Below are 23,959 nucleotides of genomic sequence, written 5' to 3'. Positions count from 1 at the left end.
TATGAAACTCCCGAGAGTTGCGTAGTACAAATCCTAATCTTCGAAATGAGTCAGCTGCTACGGTGTTAATATGGTCATGGAAGGTCAATTTTTTATCAAAAATTACACCTATGTCTTTCATGTTGTTTCATGTCATGCATGTTTTAAGTTTCTTCTTAAGGACTCCTTCGCTGACCTTTTGCTCTATTCATGAAAACTCGGATTTCGTTTCAGGAGTGTTAAATCAGCTTCTAACAGAGATCGCAGCTGGAAACCCCTTCACCCCTTACTCTACCACTCAATCCATAGATTACCGACCTTCCTTTGAATTAAACATTACTTCAACCACACCATCATATACCATAGAAGAAACAACCGAAACCAAAGAACTGACTTCAACAATGAATATTACAAAAGAAGAACATACTTTAGCCTCGATTTTGAAACTCGCAAGTGAAGAATATTATCGAGATTGGCCTACAAGGTCTTCTAAAATGGTGAATCAAACGAAGAACAATTTAGATAAATACAGCACAATTAAGGCATCGAAAGAAGGCCACTTTCTTAGAGTATCAACCAATACATCTAATATTACAACTACTACCACGGGTTAGTATATTGCCATGTTCTAATTTTAGCAGTGTTGTACCCCACGTAACGCTGGCGTTGCTTCATGATCTCTCTCAAGTCGTGTTTGATTGCTCGACGCACTGAGATTGGTCACGATCGAAATTCAGTCATGAGAAGGCCATATTAAGTATTATTGATGACATAAAGACAAGGAATTCTCACTCCGAAACTCTTCTTGGTGTATTAGGTACATGAAAATACAAAATGAAAAATCCTTTAGTTATTAAGCTATTATAATTAAAATTTGATATGACAAGACAGGAAAAGCAAAGCCTATTTAAAAACCTAACGAAAACATTTGATACATTTTATTCTCATCTAAATCAGCTTAAATTATACTTAATCACATGCAATCTCTTGATGAATTTATTGTTACCTGGTTTGTGTCCCGAAAACTCTAAGGGCGAAGATAACAATAATTACTTTTAATAGTTTTACTAGCAATTTTTCTTGTGGAGTTGTACAAGGTGATATCTTCAGCCACACACTCTTTCTCTTATACACAAATGATCAATGACAAATTTAGCTGAATGTTTATAGTGATTTGACAGGAAGGACACCCCAAATCGACATAGCGAAGCTTCTAGCGATAATATCGGACCTGGCGATGGACTTAGAGTCGAATCTGACGAGGAAGCTGAACGAGTCGATGGAGACGATGAACATTCCGACGTGCACGACTCCCACGCCGCCAACAACGACGCAGCAGACAACCGTTACCGATGAATATGATGCTAACTACACAGGCGCTATCATCGCCAAGGTTTATTTTTAACTAGACGATACCCGCGGATTTAAGTTTTAAAAATCCCGTGGGAACTCTATAATTGTCCGGGATAAAAAGTAGCTTTTTACTAAAAAGAATTTTCTAAAACTCAATCCCTAAGGGGGTAAAATTCACCGGAAGAAACTAGTTTATCACAATTTTGTGTTGCCAGTGCTTCGTCTGTGGCCTGGACATACCCGGCATCCCGCAGCACGCCCACTGCGCAGACGCGTTCGCGGGGGACTTCCTCCCCCTGGTGCCCGTGGACACCAGCGCCAAGGGGAAGATATCCCGGTACCGCAAGTACTGCAAGTATGCCAACATGTGAGTATTATCTCTTGAGACGTCCACAAAAAAAACCGGCCAAGTACGCTAAAAAAGTCTGCCAATCCGCATTCGAACAGTATGGTGCGGGTCTCCTCTGATGTTGAATGTTTCTTGTACTTATTTGTTGGTGTTGGTGTCAGACGAGGATACAGCACGAAGGAGAGTCAACCGCGAGTGATAATCGGGCGCTGGACAGGCGGCTGCTCTGTGCGGTGGGTAGACCTGAGCGGCGTGTACACGCAGCGCGCCTGCCGCAACCGCATGCAGCCCACCATGGGGCTGCACTTCGCTAGCAAGCGGATGGCCAAGCTGGAGAAGGCGTTGTGGGTAATCTAAACTTGAAACTTAAGGCTGTCTATCCATCGATATGTCAAGAAATCTACAGGGTACTTCCCGTTGACCTAGAATCAGGAAATTTGACGGGTAGGTAGGTCTTATAGCAGACATTAGAGGAAAAAATCTGAAAACCATGAGTTTGTGGTTATATCACATAAAAAAAAAAATTGTACTCCTGAACTAATAATTAGTATTTTAAATTTATGAAGTAAGATAACTATATCAAGTGGGGTATCATATGAAAGGGCTTCCACTGTGCATTCTAAAACAGATTTTTATTTAATTTATGCATAATTCTTTGATTTATCGTACAAAATCCCCGTATCGAACCCCCGGGGCGCGAGTCTGATTCGCACTTGGCCAGTTTTTTTTTAAATTACGACTTGTCTGTTCTCCAGAACATAGAAAACGGCTGCATCATCAGTCCAGTGGCGACACTGACGCCCCTGTCGCGCGGCGTGTCACTGTACGCGCGGTTCCACGCGTGCGTGTGCTCTGGCAACTGGTGCAACTCGGCTGGTGTGGACGCGCCTTATTACTGGATACTATTCACTGCTGTTATTGCTATAGTGGTTTTTGGCGTTACTTAGAGCAGTTTCAGATTAGCGTTGTTTTGCGCGTACAAGCTCATTTTTAGGGGTCCGTACCTCAAAAGGAAAAATGAACCCTTATAGGATCACTTCGTTGTCTGTCAAGAAACCTACAGGGTACTTCCCATTGACCTAGAATCATCATGCTATGACAGAAAATAATAAGAATTTCAAAATTACCTCCATGAAAATTAGAAAAAAAAAATTTCTTCTACGATGGTACGGAACCCTTCGTGTGCGAGTCCAACTCGCACTTGACTGATTTTTTTTGTACTTGCATAATATACACGTGCGTTTTGTCACACTTGTAATAGGCCTCATAAGAAAGCTCAGAGTCACTCAGCGAGCGATGGAGAGAGCTATGTGCGGAGTTTCTCTACGTGAGCAATGAGGAAATGAGATCCGTAGGAGAACGAGTGTAAAACGCACAGAAAAACGCTAGTCTGAAACAACCTTTTAGGATACTTCAGACTTTGCAGATCGGTCTACCCGACTTGGCTTTCAATTGTTTGTACATCGATTAATACGTTAATTTTGTAGTGCAAAATGTGTTCCTGTGTTGTGTTAACAATGCTAGAATCACTACAATTCCAATTTCCAACGAGATCTCGCATCAGTAGCGGATTTTTTGATAACAAATTCCTAAGTAGGTATCTGAAATTTCATTTCCTTTACCTTTACCTTTAGACTAGACGTATAGAGATTTTATATAAGCCTAATTTACCTATATTTTAAATTGATTTTGTTGTGATCGTATCAAATAAGCAATCAATATTATGTACCAACCACAAATATTGTAATAAAGTTAGATTGACTTATTTTATTTGCCGTTTTTCTTAGCAAAAAACTTTAGTCATATCTGTGACTGCCGTAAACAGCGTTTCGTGAACAAGATATTTTCTTTGGAAGGATTGAGCCTTAGGACCCAAAGAAGGATTTAAGAAGTAGAGTTCTGGTCTTGAGGTCAATTTTGGGGGGGGGGGGGGGGGGGTTTTCCCCCTCAGTCTGATGTAGGCTAAGTTTAGTATATTTTTCGAATATTTCAGAATTGCTTGATTCATTTATTTATATTGGTATGTACCCATTCAGAAGAAAAAACCAGTAGATATTATGGTAAGTATATATGTGTATTTTAAAAGAAAAGAAAATTCATAGCTTGGATGAATTACCCACTCTCACTAGGTATAATATTTTGGAAGATTTGAAATGTTTTATTCACAATACTGTTAGGGTTGTGCGCCAGCTCCTCAATCCTGATGCTGCACGGGAACTGACCTCCAAAACGGATGCTGGAAATTGTCGGTTATAAATGGATATTGGAGGTAAATAAAGATTTTATCGGTGAACTCGACTCTCGAGGACCCAACTCCTCTACTCTGGTGCTGTAAGGAACTCCATTCCTGAATCGTGCTGATCCCACAAAATTTGGTACAGTCACAGTGGCGTGCACAGGGTTTGGTGCCAGGGTAGGCATTAGTTACTGTGAAAACCTGTTTACTGGTTGGTCATAATGAAAAATATGCATTGAGCCATTACAACTGGGGTAAGCACTGCATTTATGCCTTTATGACCTGCACGCCACTGGGTACAGAGATACCTTGCGGAGGACGGTCTACTACGGATAGGCTACTTTTCGTCCTGGAAAATCAAAAGTTCCCACGGGATTTTTAAAAACCTAAATTTACGCGAGCGAGCCCCGGGCAACAGCTACTGCATTAAAATAATCCCTAAATCGCCCCTACTGGGAATCGTACTTGGGATCTCCCACTTATAAGACATGATGTGTTCACCACTGCGTCAATGAGGTCGTCAAACACTTAGTTGTCAGGTTTTCATCCCCTGTGCCCCGGGGTCGGGGGTCGGGGGTAGCAGCAAGATGGCGCCTCGCCCACCTGTTGTGTGCAGCGCGGATTGGTCCCTCAGCGCAGTCACACCCCTTGTTGAGGCGGATCTTTAAACTAAATACTAAGTAGGTATACCTAAGTAAGTATACCTAGCTGTGACTAAAAAGCTGTGATAGCCTAGTGGTTAAGACGTCCGCCTCCTAATTGGGAGGTCGGGGGTTCGATCCCGGGCACGCACCTCTAACCTTTCGGAGTTATGTGCGTTTTAAGTTATTCAAAATAACCTGCTTCAACGGTGAAGGAAAACATCGCGAGGAAACCTGCACGCCTGACAGTTCTCGATAATATTCTCAAAGGTGTGTGAAGTCCACCAATCCGCATTTATGGCCCCCTTATGTTTTTGTTTTTTCTTTTTTTTTCTTTTTTTTTTAAAAGAACATTAGCCATGTTAAATGACTAATATTCCCCTTTCCTCTCCAACTAAGCGTCCGGCTTGTGCTAGGAGTAGGTACGACAATAGTGCAACGGGCGGGGTTTGAACCGTCTACCTTTCGGTTTTCAGTCCACTCATATACCGGTTGAGCTATTGAGGCTCTAATGGCGCTATTTGAGGCGCTAATTGAGGCGCTATGTCAGCTATAAGATCTACCTACCTGCCAAATTTCATGATTCTAGGTCAACGGGAAGTACCCTGTAGGTTTCTTGACAGACACGACAGACAGACAGACAACAAAGTTATCGTATAAGGGTTCCGTTTTTCCTTTTGAGGTACGGAACCCTAAAAAAATGCAATGCAAGCGGGGTCGTTGGCCTGTCCCCTTGACCACACGCAATAATTATTGCAGGCCCAATTAAAGTTTATGGCCTATCCGATACCCGAGCCTTATCATAATGGCATCAGGCGAATTGACTGCAGATCCTATACACGATATATTAATGACAGGTCGAGATGTCAGTCAGGGTATAAGGGAGGGAGGGAGGGGGGGGGGGGGGGCATACACGCACGTCACCCGCGCTCGCGCCCGCACCGGGTAGCGCGGGGGCTGTGCGGGTGTGCGGGGCGTTCCATCCCCGATTGCGATCTCGACATGTCGCATACTATACCTAGTTATATGAACAAATAGTAAAAAATTCAAAATTTCTGCCATACAAATTACAGTTGTCTCTGTCGTTGAGACCGACAAAACGACAGAGACAACGCTCTACGAAGCCGAAATCTCTTTCTAAAGGTCGATGTATAATGTTTCCTGCCGGCTACTGTAATATGAAGAGTATGTAACTATTAACTATGTGAGTACCTACATATTGTCAGTCCCTAAATAAATTAAAAAAAAAACAGTTTAAGAGATAGGAAACTATGAATGTTTAATAATAGTTAGAAAGAGAAAAGTGTTGCTTCTAATTACCAAAATAGTTTAAAGCGCAAAAGTTAAATCGTTTAACTTCGTCAAACCACCATTACGCCATCTGGCGTTTACACAAATCCAATAAAACTAGATATAAATACGAGTTAAATCCCCCCGTACTTAGCGACTCGCGCTTGACTGGTTCTCGTCCCCCGCCATTAATCCCGGGGAACCGGGGAGGGAATAAAAAAGTTTGTCTTATAGAGTTTTGTAATAAATTTTATGGTTATCTACGGAATTGTACCTACTGCTCCGAATTGTTTCTATATGTAGATACGTATACGTCCCGGAAATTGCTATTGCGCTGGAACCATGTCTCATTAACATCAAAATGACCTCATTTTGACGTCAGCCGAAATAACAATATACCATCAGCTCGAAACTTCAGTCTAGTGCTGACGCCACTAAAATAGCGGCCACGCGCATTAGCAATTTTCGGGACTTATAGGTACCATTACCATTCTGTTATCTATGGTAGGTACCTAGACCGTATGAATAATTTGAAAAATAACGAAAATTTTGTGTCAAAAGTAAGTCGTTTCATGATAGGGTATTTAAAAATTCACAAAAAAAATATTCGATCGATAAACTTGCAAAAAAACGCAAATTTCTCTCCCGCGAAAACGCGCTAGCTGCCGTGAGCTGTCATGACGTCACACGGATTGTAAAGAACACAGATTACAGAAGTAATGCATTCATTTACGAATAAAAAAGATTTTCATTTTCATTTTTCATTTTCATTTTCATTTTCATTTGCCTAAATCAATTATTATAGTCCTACCAAAAAACCACCACCACCAACCACCAAATCGACTAGTTTTATACCTACGCAGTACAATCTACCTCTGTCGATAATTTTCACAGAGCGAAACTTGGGCGTCTCGTCAAACGAAACCTACTCACGAATATTCAGCCTGAGCCTGGTCATTATTAATAACAAAAAAAAACACTCGGCGGCTGCTGAACTATTACAACTACAATTCTTCATGAAGTAAAGATAGGTAGGTACTTAAGTAGTAGAATTAAACAATCAACAAATCTTTTTTACAAGAGGTCGGTGTACTCCCCCAAAGAAGGATTCTCGGAGGCATCTCGAAGGAAGGATTTCTCCATCGATATATCTCATACGCACAGACACTACGACGTATGTAAATGCTGGTCAATGAGCCGAGGCCCCTAATGGAGGGGGAGGCCCTGATTTATGGGCCCTCTCTATTTTGAGAGCTGCCAAGATTTTATCTCAGATATTTCTATACATGCGATTGGTATATCTTGTAGTGTACTTCGTTTCTTATCTTCCCAAAGAAGGGAGGTGGAATAGTGTGATCTGCGAGATGAAAATATCATTAAATATTAATTAACTAGCTGATGCCCGCGACTTCGTGCAGTTTTATTATAATTATAGATGTACAGAATTCGTCCAGTTACAGTTTTATTATAATTATAGATGTACAGAATTCGTCCAGTTACAGTTTTATTATAAGTATAGATTAATAAGTACTTAATTATTTGAAGGAAAACATCGCGGGGAAACCTGTATGAGTTTTCCATAATGTTCTCAAAGGTGTGTGAAATCTGCCAATCCGCACTTGGCCAGCGTGGTGGATGATGGTGGTGGTCAGCAATAGCAAAGCATGGTTGTCATCGAGTGTAGGCATTATATCTTGCAATAAAAATAAAGATTAGGAAATGCGCCTACACTATAAAGAGTAGATAGATTGAACGCAACAAAAGTGCAATTCGGAAAAAAACATCTCGGAGCAGATCGCGCAGCATCCGGCGGCGCGCTTCCGGCGTGACGTGCATGAGGAAGCATCTTAGGGAGACCATGCGTTGGGAATTTGTGGAACCACTAACGTACTGTATAAGGCATAGCTTAATGTATCCGGCAAGCTTGGGGCCAGTTGAGTCGCGCTGGACTCACGGCCGTTTCCGGGCGCGCCTGCATGGGGTGGCATTGTGCGAGAGCCCGGCGTGCGAGTGCGGCTTTGGCGACGAGGATAGGCACCATGTGCTGTGGGAGTGTCCCCTTTATGAGGACTTGCGGGTGACGATGTTAGATGGGATCGTACGCGGGGAAGCGGGGCCGGTCTTCTACCCGGACCTCGGCTCATCGGCGGAGAACAACTGGCTACGGGAATTCGCCCACCATTGGCATAAGAGGCGAAGCAGCTCGGAGCATACAGGTGCCAGGCCGGCACCACGGAGGAGCAGCAGCGGGGATCTCAGCTGTGCTAGTGACGTCTAGCGTCCAAGGGGGGAGAGTGAGCACAAGGGTCAAGGAAGATACAAAATAATTTGTAGGGAGTCAAGAAAGCGCTTGAAAAAACTAATATTTACCCAACATATCATCATTATCATTACTAACAGATGGACGTCCACTGCTGGACATAGGTCTCTTGTAGCTTCCACACGCCACGGTCTTGCGCCGCGTCGTCTGCCCATCTAGTGGCGAGTTGTTAGTCGTTACCGTCTGTTCGGGATCTTCCAACGCTGCGCTTTCCGGTACGAGGTCTCCATTCTAGCACCTTGATACCGCACAGTTCTTGCAATTCACGAAGGCGAGTGGACTTTACTTGTGGTTACGTCGTATACACGGACATTGCGTAAGTGTGCGTGCATGTCGGACCAATCAGTCGCGAGCAAGCGCTCGCAAACGCACACATACAGTGTACGTTACCTATACCTTATTACATTTTGCTTTACTTTACTGCCTTTTAAACATCATTGTACCTAAATCTTTTGTACTAGCCAGTTGTTAACGTGTATGCTATGTGTCCTTTAGTTATAAATCCTTTTGTATGTAAATACTTGTGTATGTGTAAAAATGTTGTTGGTTAGTCAAATAAAAAAAATTAAAAAAAAAAAAAAAACTGATACGACTTAAACACAAGCATGAGCCACTCGCCTTCGTGAATTGCAAGAACTATAACATCTATCGGATTTTCGGAATTTCCTGTGTCTTCATAGCCACCCTAGTGTTGCATCAATTTGTCAGCGCCACGAGCCATTGTGCTCGAACCTCGTAAACTTTTATTGTCTACTTTATATCTTATATTATATTTACTTATGTACTTACTTATATCTATACTATCTTTACTAATATTATAAAGAGGTAATGTTTGTAAGTTTGTTTGTAGGGGGTAATCTCTGGAATTACTGAACCGATTTTGAAAATTCTTTTACCAGTAGAAAGCTAGATTATTCCTGAGTGACATAGGCTATACATAATTTATTTTCAAAAAACCGACCAACGCAGTCAGACTCGCGCACCGAGAGCTCCGTACTACAGTCGTATTTTTTTGACATTGTGCACGATAAATCAAAAACTATTAGGTAGGTATGCATAAAAAAAGTAAATAAAAAAATCTGTTTTAGAATGTAAAGATAAAGTTCTTTCATATGATAAGTACACTTGGTATTTAATCTTACGTTGAAAATTGAACATACTAAGACCTACCTACCTGGCTTTCATGGTTCTAGGTCGACGGGAAGTACCCTATAGGTTTTTAGACAGACAGACAACAAAGTGATCCTATAAGGATTTTTTTCCTTTTGGGGTACGGAAATCTAAAAATTAAAGATCCCTGCGAAAATTGTCACAAGCTATCCGTGCGAAGCCGGGGCGGGTCGCTAGCTTGTTTAATATTTTCTCCTCTCTTCGCGCAAGTCATCTTGTTATTGTAGTAACGAATGATTGATTCCTCTCTATTGCCAAGTTTCGGGAAGAGCATTAGGCTATTCTTTTTCGGAAGCTGTGAGTATGTTTGCCTAATAAACTGAATAGATACTTATACATTAAACTAGCTTATGCCCGCGAATTCGTCCGCCTGGACTACTCAAATTTCAAATCCCAATTTCACCCCCTGAGGGGTTGAATTTTAAAAAATCCTTTCTTAGCCGATCCGCGATGCCTACGTCATAATTATAGCTATCTGCATGCCAAATTTTAGCCCGATCAGTTCAGCATTCATTTCAGCTAGTCAATTCTATGTTTAGGTATATCATAGTCACACAGTCACCATGAACCATAACAAAACCCATAAACGACAGGAAGACAAAAACACAAATTATAATGAGTGCATAAGGCAAGTCATGTTCGGCACTCCGTTAAAACAATATCCTCTGAGGACCCCATTCCAGTGGTGACAATTAAACTCTTGTTAATGGTTACAATAACAAATGGTATTCCTCCCTCGGGGGTGTTTGCTGATGACTGGGGTGGGGGGGTAGCTCCTGTTAATGTTGGTGTATTCGGTATTGGGGTGCCAGCCAGGTAACCTCCCAGTGTGCATGGGTGCTGCTGGTTCCTTTTGGATACGTCCGAGGGGAGGAGCAGTATTCGGGCCGGTGCGCCCCGGTAACATGGCTAATAACTTCTCTTCGGGGATATTGTTGGCTATGGCTAATGACCTGGCAGGGGGAGGTTTCTGCGTGTGTCCCTCTGACTAGCAGGAGGGCACAGTGGACGAGGCGAAGGATGGGACAAAAATAGGAGTATTCGGTATTATCAGTGCTTTCAGCACGAATATTTTGATTTTTGAACCTCTAGTAACCGTATCCAGTGAGGTTAACCCTACTGGAAGCGTACAGTACCGGTCTACCCGGCAGGAAATATTGCACATTCGTAGCGCGTTGTCTCTGTCGTTGAGACCAACTAAACGTCACATACGTATGAGTGACGAGACAACGCTCTACGAAGTCGAAATCTCTATTTAAAAGTCGATGTCCATAGTTTCCTGCCAGCTACTGTACACTAGTTTGGGTTACCAATTTTCCTATAATGGGGTACATTGCAGGTGGGGTGCTCTAGCTTCCAGCAGCCCTATGATGCACCCTAGAACCTTATATGGGGTGCACATAGCGTTAAAATTTCATATCATCTCTACCTCGAATGAATTAACAAATGGTTAGAGATTTAATTAAATGACATATTTCAAAAATACTCGAAAGATGAAAATTGAACCTACTTCATTTAGGTTTCGTCATCAACAACCCATTGCCGGCACCCTACGGGCACTGGTTCCACTAGCCAAATGCGGATTTACAGAATTCAGACAGCTTCAAGAACATGGAAAACTCTCAGGCATACAGATTTTTCACGATGTTTTCCTTCACCGTTAAAGCAAAGTGATAATATTTAGTGCTATTTATAAGAAACCAGTTAAAATTAACATAGCTCCGAAAGTTAAAGATGCGTGCCCGGGATCGAATCCCCGACCTCCCGAATAGAAGGCAGGCGTCTTAACCACTAGACTATCAGTTATCACCACTTCCATTTAGGTTTATAAATCCTAAAACATAGTTTATCCTAAATCGCAAATTGTATATAGAAAAATAATATTATGTCGCATTGAATTCGTTCACATTTACGGGAGTTGATTATAATCCAAATTTTTATATTTTTGCAACTGTAAGATCATTCTCTTGAAATAAAGTAATAACCGCGAATATTCTAATTAAGTATTTTCGAGGGAAAACTGTCAAGGAGGAAGTTTTTGACAAAGGATCATAATTGGGCAAGGAATATAAATACTAGGGTAACGTTTTATTGTCTCTACACCACAAAAATGTGTTGTTTTCGCGCTGTCTTATTAAAATAATTGTTGTTGCGAAAATAGGATACAGAGGGGAATCTAAATATAAGTATAAAAGGAAAAGGTGACTGACTAACTGACTGACTGATCTATCAACGCACAGCTCAAACTAAGTAACTACTGATAGATCGGGCTGAAATTTGGCATGCAGATAGCTCTATTATGAAGTAGGCATCTAAGAAAGGATTTTCGAAAATTCAAAGTTCGAAATGCCTTTCCTACCGAGAACTAGCAAGAAATTAGGCGGTTGCTCTTTTCAATGATAAGATGGCTGAAAGGGAACGAAAACAGTCGTAAAAACATAAAAATGATATATCAGTGAATCATCCGCCCCGCCCCTCCCCCTCCCCTAGCTCGCGTATTTCACAACTTTGGTACAGAACTCGCAGATAACTGTGTGATGGATACACAGACTACCCTCGGAGTTAGGGTTGCCAGGTCTTAAAACTGTATAACCGGACAGACCAGCCAGTTTAGCCGGACATTCCGGTAAAAAGGCCGGACACTCTAAATTATTAAGGAGGAAAATGCTAAATAATATCTGTCCCGGCTGTACTCACGTGTTTAGTCGACGTTAGGCCGACTAGTTTCGAACCCATCCGGGGTCCTTTTTCAAGGGAGTCCATTAGCGCACGCGCCGCGGTTTTCACTGCGGGCCGCGCGTGCCGCTGCGCGTAGAGCCCGTTGTGAGGGTGGCTGGGGTGAGGAAGATGCTGTCCGCGACTTTGTCCGTGTGATATTAGGTTTTTAACCATTCCGTGGAAACTTTTTGGATTTTTTCATAAAAACCCTTCTCATTCTAAGAGACCCGTGCTCAGTAGTGAGCCAGCGATGGGTGATTATGAATTTAGCCGGACATGCATCCTAAAAAAACCTATGTCCGGCTGAATCCGGACGCCTGGCAACCCTACTCGGAATTGAAGATTTATAGCTATGCGTTGTAAATCGATTACTATGTGAGCACTATCTATCGAAACAATTAAATTGCAATGACATATCGATGTTTTATTTATATCGAGATATTATTTTATTGGGTTTTTTTCTTTATCAAGATATCTACCCCGTCTTGGAAAATTGCAGCAGTGTAGATTTAAAAAAAAAGAAACCGGCCGAATTGAGAACCACCTCCTTTTTGGAAGTCGGTTAAAAAAGAAAATAACCAAAATTGAATAAGCAACGTCGCCATCTAAACTCCGATGTTGTAATATTGGAATTGATAAAGGTAGATTTTCCGGCATGCGACGCGCGACAGCGACACGCGACACAAAGTAGAGGTAGACTGTGAGCTACGCGACAAATGTCGCTTGTCCCTACGTGTACTTGGAGGCGACAGTAACGCGTGATGACCATACGTGAAACTAGTGATGGTAGTGGTAGTCCCCCCTCCTTTCCCCTCCCCCCTGCTATTAACATCCTTGAATTCGAAAGTCCAATAGTCCAACAAATCCACCCATCCCGAACGTCATCCTAAGATGTGGTCCGGGCCTCACAGGAGGCGCCCTTAGGAGGACGTTGTCCCCCCGACCTCTCAAACTATTTCTTCGAGCTCTAGGGCAGACCTTCGTGCTCGCCACCCTCCCCGGTGACGCTGTAGCGACCAGTAGAGCCAGCATAGTCAATCTGAAATAACACAAAAGCACATTCTTATCGACCCCGACGATCTTGCTCCTCTGCGTCGTTGTCGCGAGGTCAGGAGCCACGCTCGGTTTAGGTGCCGTACGGGTTATTCTTCGACCCCTAGGGCTCACCCCCAGATGGTGGGCACGGAGGCTGGTGGTTGGTAAAAGCCTTCCAAATGTCAACAGTCACGGGTGCGTAGAAGTCGATCTTTATCTTTATAATCTAAATCTACAAAATGAAAGGGTGACTGACTTACTGATTCACTGACTGATCTATCAATACTGGACGGATCAGGCTGAAATTTGGCATGCAGATAGCTATTATGACGTAGGCATCCCCTAAGAATGGATTTTTGAAAATTCAACCCCTAAAGGTGTAAAATTGGGGTTTGAAATTTGTGTAGTCCACGCGTACGAAGTCGCGAGCAAGCCAGTAATAATTATTGGCTACGCGTCAGTGTGGGAGCGACAGTTTGTGGCACTTTTCACACAATCGCGTAATGTCGCGCGTCTTGGTCGCGTCGTTCAAAGTGCACCTAGAGGCAACATCCCTGAAGCCTGTAAGCTGTAAGTAAACACTCACCACTCAAGAGAACAAACGTTTGTTGTTTGCTCGCGTATTGCTCGTGTATCTACCTAGGTACTTGTGTGGCATTTGGTTACAAATAACAATTGTTTATCACGCCAAAGGATTAAGTATTATCCAAAGTAATCCATACTATTTCCCCATTGACGTATTATAGTACGTAATAGCATAATATGACTGCCTGTCTCGTATACCTACCTACCTACATGGTGCCCATTTCAGTCTTGTAGTCTAAGTACACTTTGCCCAACTTCATACTTACATACACGTGTTGAAACAAAAGTTATCTTTTCCTTTGTAGTGGTTTTGGAAGACAGTTTTTTTTTTAAGCTTTTTAGTGTAAGTAGTCATTGCTTGGTACCTAATCATTTCACCAGCAAAACTTTCCAGATCCACACGGCTTTAGGAGTTCAGCATTAGGATGAGGAGTTGAATCCAGGAATTTTTATGGGACCACCACGGAAACAGAGGGTGTTTCCGTGGTGGTCCCATTTACGGTTACTACCTAATAGGTAGAGTTGAAATTTTCACAGAATGTATATTCTTAGATCGATTCCCGACTTCCCGAAATGGGTATTTGCCTACTTTTGAATTGGATAAATATTATTACTCTATTATAAACTTGGATAAAAATAATGACGTAAGTAGAAGACCTTTCATATGATTCCCCACTTGATATAGTTATCTTACTTCGAAAATTGAAAATACTAATTATTAGTTTATGACCACAATTTTTTTTTGTGTAATGTAACCACAAATTCACGGTTTTCAGATTTTTCCCCTAATGCCAGCTATAAGACCTACCTACCTGCCAAATTTCCCTGTAGGTTTCTTAACAGACAGACGGACAGACAACAAACTACAAAGTGATCCTATAATTGTTCCGTTTTTCCTTTTGAGTAACGGAACCCTAAAAAAACCCAGCGACTTCCCGAATTGAAGGTCGATATTTTTAACCACTAGGCTCACCGCTCTATCTCCTAAACTACGTAGGAAAAAAAATCAAAATCAAAAATAGAAATAGAGAGATGTCGTAAACAACAACACAGACATAAGTGTAGAGGGATAGGGCGTAGAGATTTGTTTCAATTCATTAAAGAGAGTCGTTCGGGGGAGGTTGAGTTATGTCATGTTATGAATTATATTTTTATTGCCGCGGCTTTGCTTGGGGTGGCACTTCCCAACTTGCCACTAATATACTTAGTTTTATTCTGTTATGTTACAACAATAATATTTTTGAGTACTTCTTTTGTGGGACGACCTCCAACCCGCTGGACTGACGACCTTAAGAAGGTAGCGGGAAGTGGGTGGATGAGGAAGGCGGAGGATCGTGTGTGGTGGCGCGCTCTAGGGAAGGCCTATGTCCAGCAGTGGACGCAAACAGGCTGATTGATTGATTGATTGATTGACTTCTTTTGTAAAAATTATAATAATAATTTATCGTGTACCTATTTACCAATTTTAATCGGATTTCCTATGTCGCAGGTAGTTTATTATTGTCAAAGCCTACAATTTATTATAATGTCACTAAAACCAGGCCGTTGTATTGTAAGAAATGAAGTCGATTATAAAAAAATAAAATAAAAATCCCTTTTATTTGTATAAACTTTTACAAGTACTTACGAATAGTCGCATGCATCTACCACTGGTTCGGAATGCCTTTCCTACCGAGAAGAACCAGCAAGAAACTCGGCGGTTGCTCTTTTCAAATATTTGATATAGGTACAAGATTATGCTTGCCATGTATAAAATAGTATTTGCAGTGTTGTGCGTTGCTGGAACGAGCTGCAGGTCAAATCCACGCTCTTTTATCATTTAGATAATCTTCAATTGTGTAATATGCTTTTTTCAGGAGCATATTTTTAATAGATTTTTTAAACTTGTGCAAAGGTAAGTCCAAAATAGTTGGCGGGATTTTAATTATTATAAAAGGATTGACATTCTACCGTTTAATTATAATATCGCTAGTGAAATTGTAATATCACTGATTTGACAATACACTTGCGACATCTATATAGATTTCCTGATGAGGATTGAATATTTTGCATGCTAGATATTATGGAGTAGAATATGAACATCGCTTAAGTATACTTAGTTATAATTTACATCCCATGTACCTACTCATATTCAGCAAATAAATTCTATTCTATTCTATTCTAACTTCGTACAGTACGCGGCAGAAAATTATGTACATCGACCATTAGAAAGAGAGCAGTTTTGTAGACTGTTATGTCGTTGAGACCGACAACACGTCACATAGGTATGAGTGACAGAGACAACACTATACAGAGCGGAAATACTGTAGTTACATCTTCGTGGGTGATCATCATCGTCATCGTCAACCGATAGACGTCCACTGCTGGGACATAGGTCTCTTGTAGAGACTTTGACTTTGGACTTGTTTGATGGTCGTCTGTCCAGTGGAGAGATTTTCCTAACTCCTTGGGACAAGAACGTGGCGTCCCAATGCAAGGATGAGCAGCCTCTGCAGAACAACATCATTGCTGCTGCCACGCATTGCGCTCTGGCTACCAGCCAATTGGTGGCTTGCGCTAAGGTAATCACAGGAGATAGTAAATTTATTAGATTTTTATACCCCATTATGTGTAACTTCTAACGCTGCGTCTTCCGGTGCGAGGTCGCCATTCCAGCACCTTGGGACCCCAACGTCTATCGGTTTTCCGAACTATGTGTCCTGCCCATTGCCACTTCAGCTTCGCAACCCGTTGAGCTATGTCGGTTACTCTAGTTCTCCTACGGATCTCCTCATTTCCTCATTGATCACGTAGAGAAACTCCGAGCATACAACCGTCTCCACTCTCTCTATACTCTATAGTATCTCCATGAAGTATATGTAAGTAAAAAATGCAAATGCAAATACTTAGGTAGGTATCTAATTATCATCTCAACTAGCTGATGCCCGCGACTTCGCACGCGTCGATTTAGGTTTTAAAAATCCCGTGGGAACTCTTTGATTTTCCGGGATAAAAGTAGCCTATGTCACTCTCAAGGTCTTAAATTAAATATACCCATGCCAAAAAATTACGTCAACCCGTTGCTCCGTTGCGACGTGATTGAGGGACAAACCAACAAACAAACACACTTTCGCATTTATAATGGAGGTAGTGATTCTCAATCCATCACCGGCCCAGTACACTGGACTCCTTACAAAATGAGAAAGGGTGTAGGCCATAGTTCACCACGCTGGCCAAGCTGGTGGACTATGGCCTACCGCCTAACCCTTATCATTCTGAGAGGAGACCCGTGCTCAGTAGTGAGCTGGCGATGGATGATAAATAAATTAGGTATGTAAAGGTGCAAGCAAATAAAGAAAATGAATGAAAGAATGAATGAATGAAATAAGAGTCACTTCCACAATAATCTATATCCTCAAATGGCAATAGGCGAAGTGTAGCCACTTAGCAGATCAACTCGTTAGTCAATATTTGCGCGTTCTTGTTACGCAACCCTAATTTTGGAGGGTTCCGTCATCGATCGCAACAGTATTAAATACTTTGCGCTACGGCCTACGACCTCTATACTGTATCTAGTAGGTACACTAGACGAGTAGGTAACATTGACTTATATATTACATCGTATGGACAGGGCTATTGAACAAACAAAATGGCACCGACTCAGTGGTGCTTTAGCACCAATGCAAAAACAAATACCCCAATTAATAGTTATTAGCTTTTAATTGACTTACGGGCTGTTTTATGGCGTAACCCAGAAGACTTCTAACCCAATCTTAATTAATGGCGCGTATCACCGACCAGAAATAAAAGGCGCGTATAGAGTTCAATGCATCTATTTCATCTAGACCTCACAGATTAGAGAAGTCTATGCTCACATTCACATACCACTAATCTTAATAAAGGCGCAGAAGGGCTAGAACCCAGAGCCAAAAACCAGTTAAAAAATATGATCTTAATAAGCAGTCGCATGAGTCGACTTCAAAATCCAAGTCGCATAATAGGACACATTCGTAAAAACGGCGAATTTCATCTCACAGTCCTTTGGCTTCGCTGTCAATATACCAACGACCTTATCCTTATTATATAAAGGTCCAAATTCGTGTACAAAACAATCTTCATAATTAGATAAATCTATACAAATCATACTATCATCAACTTGAATACCGTAACTCTCGTAGCATTTGCTCGGGGAAGCAATTTTTACATCGAATTTATCGAAATCATTGATCAAGTATATTTTTCTATCCATAGTCGATACGGTCTTCCAAATACTAGCCTCTAGTTCCTCTACTTGTTTATCATCAAACGTTGAAGGTTTGATCGGACTAGGGTTACTAATGCTGTCAGCCATATTAAATTTTGCAACAGCAATGTCATAGAGGGGAATAGTATTGTTAATATTGAATTTTTCGTGGATCCTCCAGTATAGGATGGGGAAGGTTCTGCTTATGTTTCTGGCGAAGTCGTTCAGGAGTAGAACCCTGTGGGTCGCATCGTTTCTTCTGCAATGGGCGGAGGTTACCACCCACTTGACTAGAATGACACTTGCGAAACAGGTGAAGGACCAGGAGTTTGAGGAGTTCCGTGCTACTGCAGCCACGTAGGGAAATCTGGAAACAAAATAAAATTACGTTTCAACATCATTATCAAACCCATCACAACTAGCACGAGTCTCCTCTAAGAATGAGAGGGCTTTGGCCATAGCCTACCACGCTGGCCATGTGCGTGTACGGGAGCGGTGTCTGTACCCATAGGGCAATGGTTTCCCTCCGAGCGGTATTGTGCTCGGGGCGTCAAGCTGGGCCGACGAGCGACGGTTGTGTCTTGAAACTTCTTTATATACTACAGATTGCAAACAACTCCGTTAGTGCGAGTACTGTCGGCGGTACATTTGTTTGGGACTACGTCATGAAACGTTATCGATTGAATTGCGCCATCTAGTTGCAACTGTGGCAACTGCCACATGCGGATTGGTATACTTCACAGTAGACTCCCGCAGCGGGCATCTCTCTTCCTCGAACGAGCGAGACCATGTATTTTGTGTGTTGTTTCACATTGACTATGCTGCGTAGGCCCTACTGGCCGCTACAGCGTCACCGGGGAGTGTGGCGAGCGCGAAGCTCCGCCTGAGGGTGAGCCCTAGTGCTGGAAGACATAACTTAAGAGGTCGGGGGGCAACGTCCTCCTAAGGGCGCTTCCTGTGAGGCTCGGACCACGGCTTTAGGATGACGTTGGGATGGGTGGAGTGGTTGGGCTACAGGTTAGTCCGTACCATAGAGTAGGATGTATATAATAAATAAATAAATAAGCCTACCTCTAAATTTTTATTTTTATTTTTTTCCCCTTTTATTCCTTATTTTTCTTTTAACTTTCGTTCATTTTTTTTCAAATTATATAGGGTAGGGTAAATAGGGTACCTCGTGGTCCGCACGCCCCTGAGGCCGTGGCGTGAGTCCACGTCTGGGTGACGTGGACGTGACAAATCGGGGATCATGACGTATATAACTGACTAACCTCTCGTGATAGGTCTATAACCTATACCTACTTATCAGTATGAACCTGTCTTTCTTAGACCATGTCAGAATTATCTTAACCTACCCAAAATACTCTTTAACCAGAGTTCTCGTTACCTGACCTCGTGTATACCTAACTAACTGACTGACCTCTCAGCGATGTCTGTACTGTAGCTGTCGCTCAAGGCTAGATCGGCAATGGACTTAGTGACCTGGTAGACTCCTGCACCAGGCATCAGATCTCCCTTCCTCTCTACTGTTCTCTACCTAACGTAGAGTTCTCGTCACCTGACGTCATGTATAACTAACTAGCTTATGCTCGCGATTTCATCCTCGTGGACTACCCAAATTTCAAACCCCTATTTCTCCCCCTTAGGGGTTGAATTTTCTAAAATCCTTTCTTAGCGGATGCCTACGTAATAATGGCTATCTGCATGCCAAATTTCAGCCCGATCCGTCCAGTAGTTTGAGTTGTGCGTTGATAGATTAGTCGGTCAGTCAGTCACATTTTCCTTTTATATATTTAGACTAACTGTTACTGACCTCTCAGCGATGGCTGTATAGCTCTCGCTCAAGGCTAACACGGCAATGGACTTAGTGACCTGGTAGACTCCAGCACCGGGCACCAGGTCTCTCTTCCTGTCTTCCACAGTAATGTCTGTCGCGAACTTCACCATCAGACAGACCGCCACCATGGCCACTAAGATTATTATCGTCAAGATTAAACAAGCTGCTTTCATTATGGTTTCGAAAGAATTAAAATTTTGTGGAGCATTGGTCTGACTTGTTTATGTGTTGTTTTGACAGAATCTCTCAAGTATAGTCCGTACAAAATTACTCTTCACTCGCCATTTTAACTCTATGAGTCAACTTTCATGTCAAAAATACGGTTCATCATTTAAAATAAGGACTAAAATCTTACTTTTGACGTGAGTGTGACAGTTGATATACAAAGTTAAATGCACAGAATACATTTACTCCAAGGAAAATGTTAATGTTAAATGGCGCGTGAGCAGTCATTTTGTACGGATCATAAGTAGGTATATTCCTTGGACAGAATAGACAACATAAAATCACGCGCGGAAATTAACAGACAAAAAAAATTCAATATGAATTTACAATTTTAAAACCTAAAATGCTTAGATTAGATATTGCTATGAACATTTTGTAAGGCGTTTAAAGTAGATAATGTGAAGTGAATGTGGATGCTGAACTATTGTCGTATTAACATCTTGAAATGAGTAGGTAGGTACATCTAAAGGCAGATGCCGAACTGTTGAGATTTGAGATCTTATTAAGTTTTTACTTAACATGAGAGTTCTCCATAAGTGTGAGGTGAGAAGTCTGGCAATCCGCACTTGGCAAGTGTAATGGACTATGGCCAAACCCTTCTCATTCTAAGGGAGGCCCGTGCTCAGTAGGGAGCCGTCGATGATCGTGATGTTGATATTTTAAGCCTTGTGTTAAACTTTAAACATTCGGTTTTCAAGAACAAAAAGCCCTACAGTACAGCAGCAGCCTCCAATACCAAATCGGAGATAAAGGTGTGAACGCTACCTACCTACTAATATAGAGCCTAAATGATGTAATAATGCGGAACCCAACCTACGCTACGCTTCAAGACAATCTACAATTTGCCCAATCGGGTCATTTTACAAGAACACACGTCCATATACGGGCAGATACTATATTACGGAGGTTTATAGCTGCAAGCTAACAGATAAACCGAACATAACACTGAAATTGTTTCGAAGTAAGCGTAAAAATAACCATGAGTCAACTCTACAGTCTACTAACTAAAGCATGTTATAATTTTGCGCGAAATCGCATCTGTGTGAATCAGCTGCTTCTAAAAATCAATACTTGACTTCCCGCATGCAGTTATAACCCTATTTCTTGAGTCATACGGAGTGGTTAACGCTAAAATTTATAAAATAGGCCGTTTATGAAGTAACATAGCCTTGTTTTGTAGAATTTCGGCCTAAATTAACATCGAAAGCGCTAATTAGGGAGGCAAAAATCAAATTATAATAGGAGTGAAGTTAGCTGCGAGTTTTAAACAGTGGTTTATCTCTACGCCAGGTGGCGCCAGTGTACTCGTGATGTTGTTACATACGGCAAGGGCGTGTGAGTGCTTGTGTAAAAAATTAAGTGTTTCGTGATAATTCAAGCGCTAATGGACTACCGAATTGGTGAGTTAACATCCAGAACTATTCTAGAACTGATACAGAATAATAGGGAACATCAAAATTGTGGAAGAATCCTGTAAGATCCAAGAATCCGTACATCTGTCTGATCAAGACGTATAACCCGACCGAATTGAGGTCGCGTCGTTTGTGGAGTGCTTCCTCTTGTTCCCGTTCTACTTTATTTTGTCGCGTTATATTCCCGCCATCTTGTGACTTAGCTTTCAGGATTTCGTATAAATATAATTTATCGATCGAAAGCCGTAACCCAATTTTGATGTTATTCCTGTTCTTGCTGATTTATCGGCTTTGGGAAACAATTTGGATAAACTATTCATTCATTCAACGTTAGCTGGCCTTTATGTCTATGAGTCAGTGCTTTGTTGACATTAAAAACTAAATTTTGCGTTCGATTTTTTGAGTTTCTCGACTTGAATTATTAGTTCTAATTTCGACAAATGAAGGTCTTATAACGTTTACCTTCAAATAACAACTAAGATAGTTTTTAGTTAATTTGTTGGTTCATGGTTAAACTTAGCGCCTACATCTCACAGCATTGAGTGACATCAGAAATTTTAAATAGATCCCACGAATAATGGGTTTTTATAATCAAGGTCTTTTTCTAAACGTAACTTTTATTATTTTAGTGTCCATACATCTAGCTGTTAAATTTATAACAAGTTTGAGTCGCGATGGCTCAGTGGTAAAAATAGGTACGGGTCACGGGTTTGATTCCCGTGAATGCACCCGTGAGTTATTTGACACGGTTCACAGTTAATGCCTTTTGAAGCTAGTGTAGCCATAGCTGCTACAGAACCAGTCTTTTATGTTAGTTAAGCAATGATGCTGGATGCTGTGATAACCTAGTGGTTAGGACGTTCGCCTTCTACTCGGAGGTCGGGGGTTCGATCCCGGGCACGCACCTCTTACTTTTCGGAGTTATGTGCATTTTAATTAATTAAATATCACTTGCTTTAACGGTGAAGGAAAACATCGTGAGGAAACCTGCAAGCCTGAGAGTTCTCCATAATGTTCTCTAAGGTGTGTGAAGTCTACCAATCCATACATGGCCAGCGTGGTAGACTATGGCCAAAACCCTTTTCACTCTGAGAGGAGATCCATGCTCTGTAGTGAGCCGGCGATGGGTTGATCATGAAGCAATGATGTCTCAAATCAGTAACTGGATGGGTGACCATCTTTTGGTGGTATTTTCACATACCTTTCTTATTTACCTTTTTTATTCCAATAAACTTTTACAAGTACTTTCGAATAGTCGGATGCATCTACCACTGGTTCGCAATGCCTTTCCTACCAAGAAGAACCAGCAAGAAACTCGGCGGTTGCTCTTTTCAAATATTTGATATAGGTACAAGATTATGCCATGTATATAAAAGTATTTGCAGTCTTTTGCGTTGCCGGAACGAGCTGCAGGTCAAATCCATGCTCTTTTATCATTTAGATAATCTTCAATTGTGTAATATGCTTTTTTCAGGAGCATATTTTTAATAGATTTTTTAAACTTGTGCAAAGGTAAGTCCAAAATAGTTTGTGGGATTTTGTTATAAAAGCCATTTTGATCTAAGTTATTTTCACTACGATCTTACTTACTTCAGGGTCCCTGGCACAATTTTTAAAAAGACGTTTGTAGAACAAATAAATCATTTCATTTCATTTCATTTCATTTCATTTCATTTCATTTCAACTATGATGGTTAGGAAGTAGGAACAACAGTTTTAATAGATGCTCTCTACGGGTGAGATCTATAGAGAACACTCTGACTTTGCTTAGACTTAAGACAGAGTTAAAAAGAGACAGAGCTATATCTCTCACATAAATCTGTCTCGTTTTAACTCAATCTCAAGTCAAGTCAAGTCAAAGTATGCTCTATAGATCTCAACCTAAGAGTGTTCCATATACTTGTAGTGCATATTAGAAACAAGACAGTGGATATACAAAAAAGATATTTTTTTTCTTGTGGTATCTTGATATATAGTCTAAATTTAATAAAAGAAAAAACTGACTGACTGACTAAATGAAAATGACTGATCTATCAATGCACAGCTCAAACTACTATGCGGATTGGGCTGAAATTTGGCATGCAGATAGTTATTATGGCGTAGGCATCCGCTAAGAAAGGATTTTTGAAAATTCAACCCCTAAGGGGGGGTAAACCTCTAGGTTTAAAATTTGTGTAGTCCACGCAGACGAAGTCGCGAGCATAATCTAGTACACATATAAAAGGAAAAACTGACTGACTGACTGATCTATCAATGCACAGCTCAAACTACTGGATGGATCTGGCTGAAACTTAGCATGCAGATAGCTAATTTGATTTAGACACTGGCGAAGGATTTTTGAAAAGTGACTCCCTGAGGTGGTAACACAGGAGTTTGAAGTTTGTGTGGTTTATGCAAACGAAGTCGCAGGGATAAATAAGCTAGTCTTGATATGGTCTACTTATACTTAATTAATTTTGAATGCATTAAAATTCAATTTAGATAACATTTTACATCTCTGGGACAACAAGAACATATTAAGTGGGTACCTACTTCATTTTTTATTTTTTATTTTTTTAATAAATATTTTTTATTCGATAACAATTAAT

General features: G+C 41.2%; 3 protein-coding genes across 3 annotated transcripts in view; 1 reads left to right on the top strand and 2 right to left on the bottom strand.

Moving 5' to 3' along the window:
- The window catches only part of LOC117994782 (aldo-keto reductase AKR2E4-like), a 231,412-nt gene that overhangs the window by 78,596 nt on the left and 128,857 nt on the right, over window positions 1–23,959 (bottom strand). The window lies entirely within an intron of this gene.
- Window positions 474–2,628, top strand: LOC117994609 (uncharacterized). The gene is made up of 5 exons (XM_034982543.1): window positions 474–588; window positions 1,161–1,372; window positions 1,548–1,699; window positions 1,843–2,029; window positions 2,437–2,628. Exons 1-5 carry the CDS (start codon window positions 474–476, stop codon window positions 2,626–2,628), a joined length of 858 nt encoding a protein of 285 aa, XP_034838434.1.
- On the bottom strand, window positions 17,608–19,935 carry LOC117994698 (trypsin alpha-like). Its single transcript, XM_034982654.2, has 2 exons — window positions 19,712–19,935; window positions 17,608–18,265 (listed from the first exon to the last, which is right to left on the bottom strand). The coding sequence occupies exons 1-2, from the start codon at window positions 19,906–19,908 to the stop codon at window positions 17,608–17,610; spliced, it is 855 nt and encodes a 284-aa protein (XP_034838545.1). The 5' UTR covers window positions 19,909–19,935.

This window comes from Maniola hyperantus, chromosome 27 (genome assembly GCF_902806685.2).
Source record: "Maniola hyperantus chromosome 27, iAphHyp1.2, whole genome shotgun sequence".
Lineage (NCBI taxonomy): Eukaryota > Metazoa > Arthropoda > Insecta > Lepidoptera > Nymphalidae > Maniola > Maniola hyperantus.
This window is presented reverse-complemented; position numbering and strand designations above follow the sequence as displayed.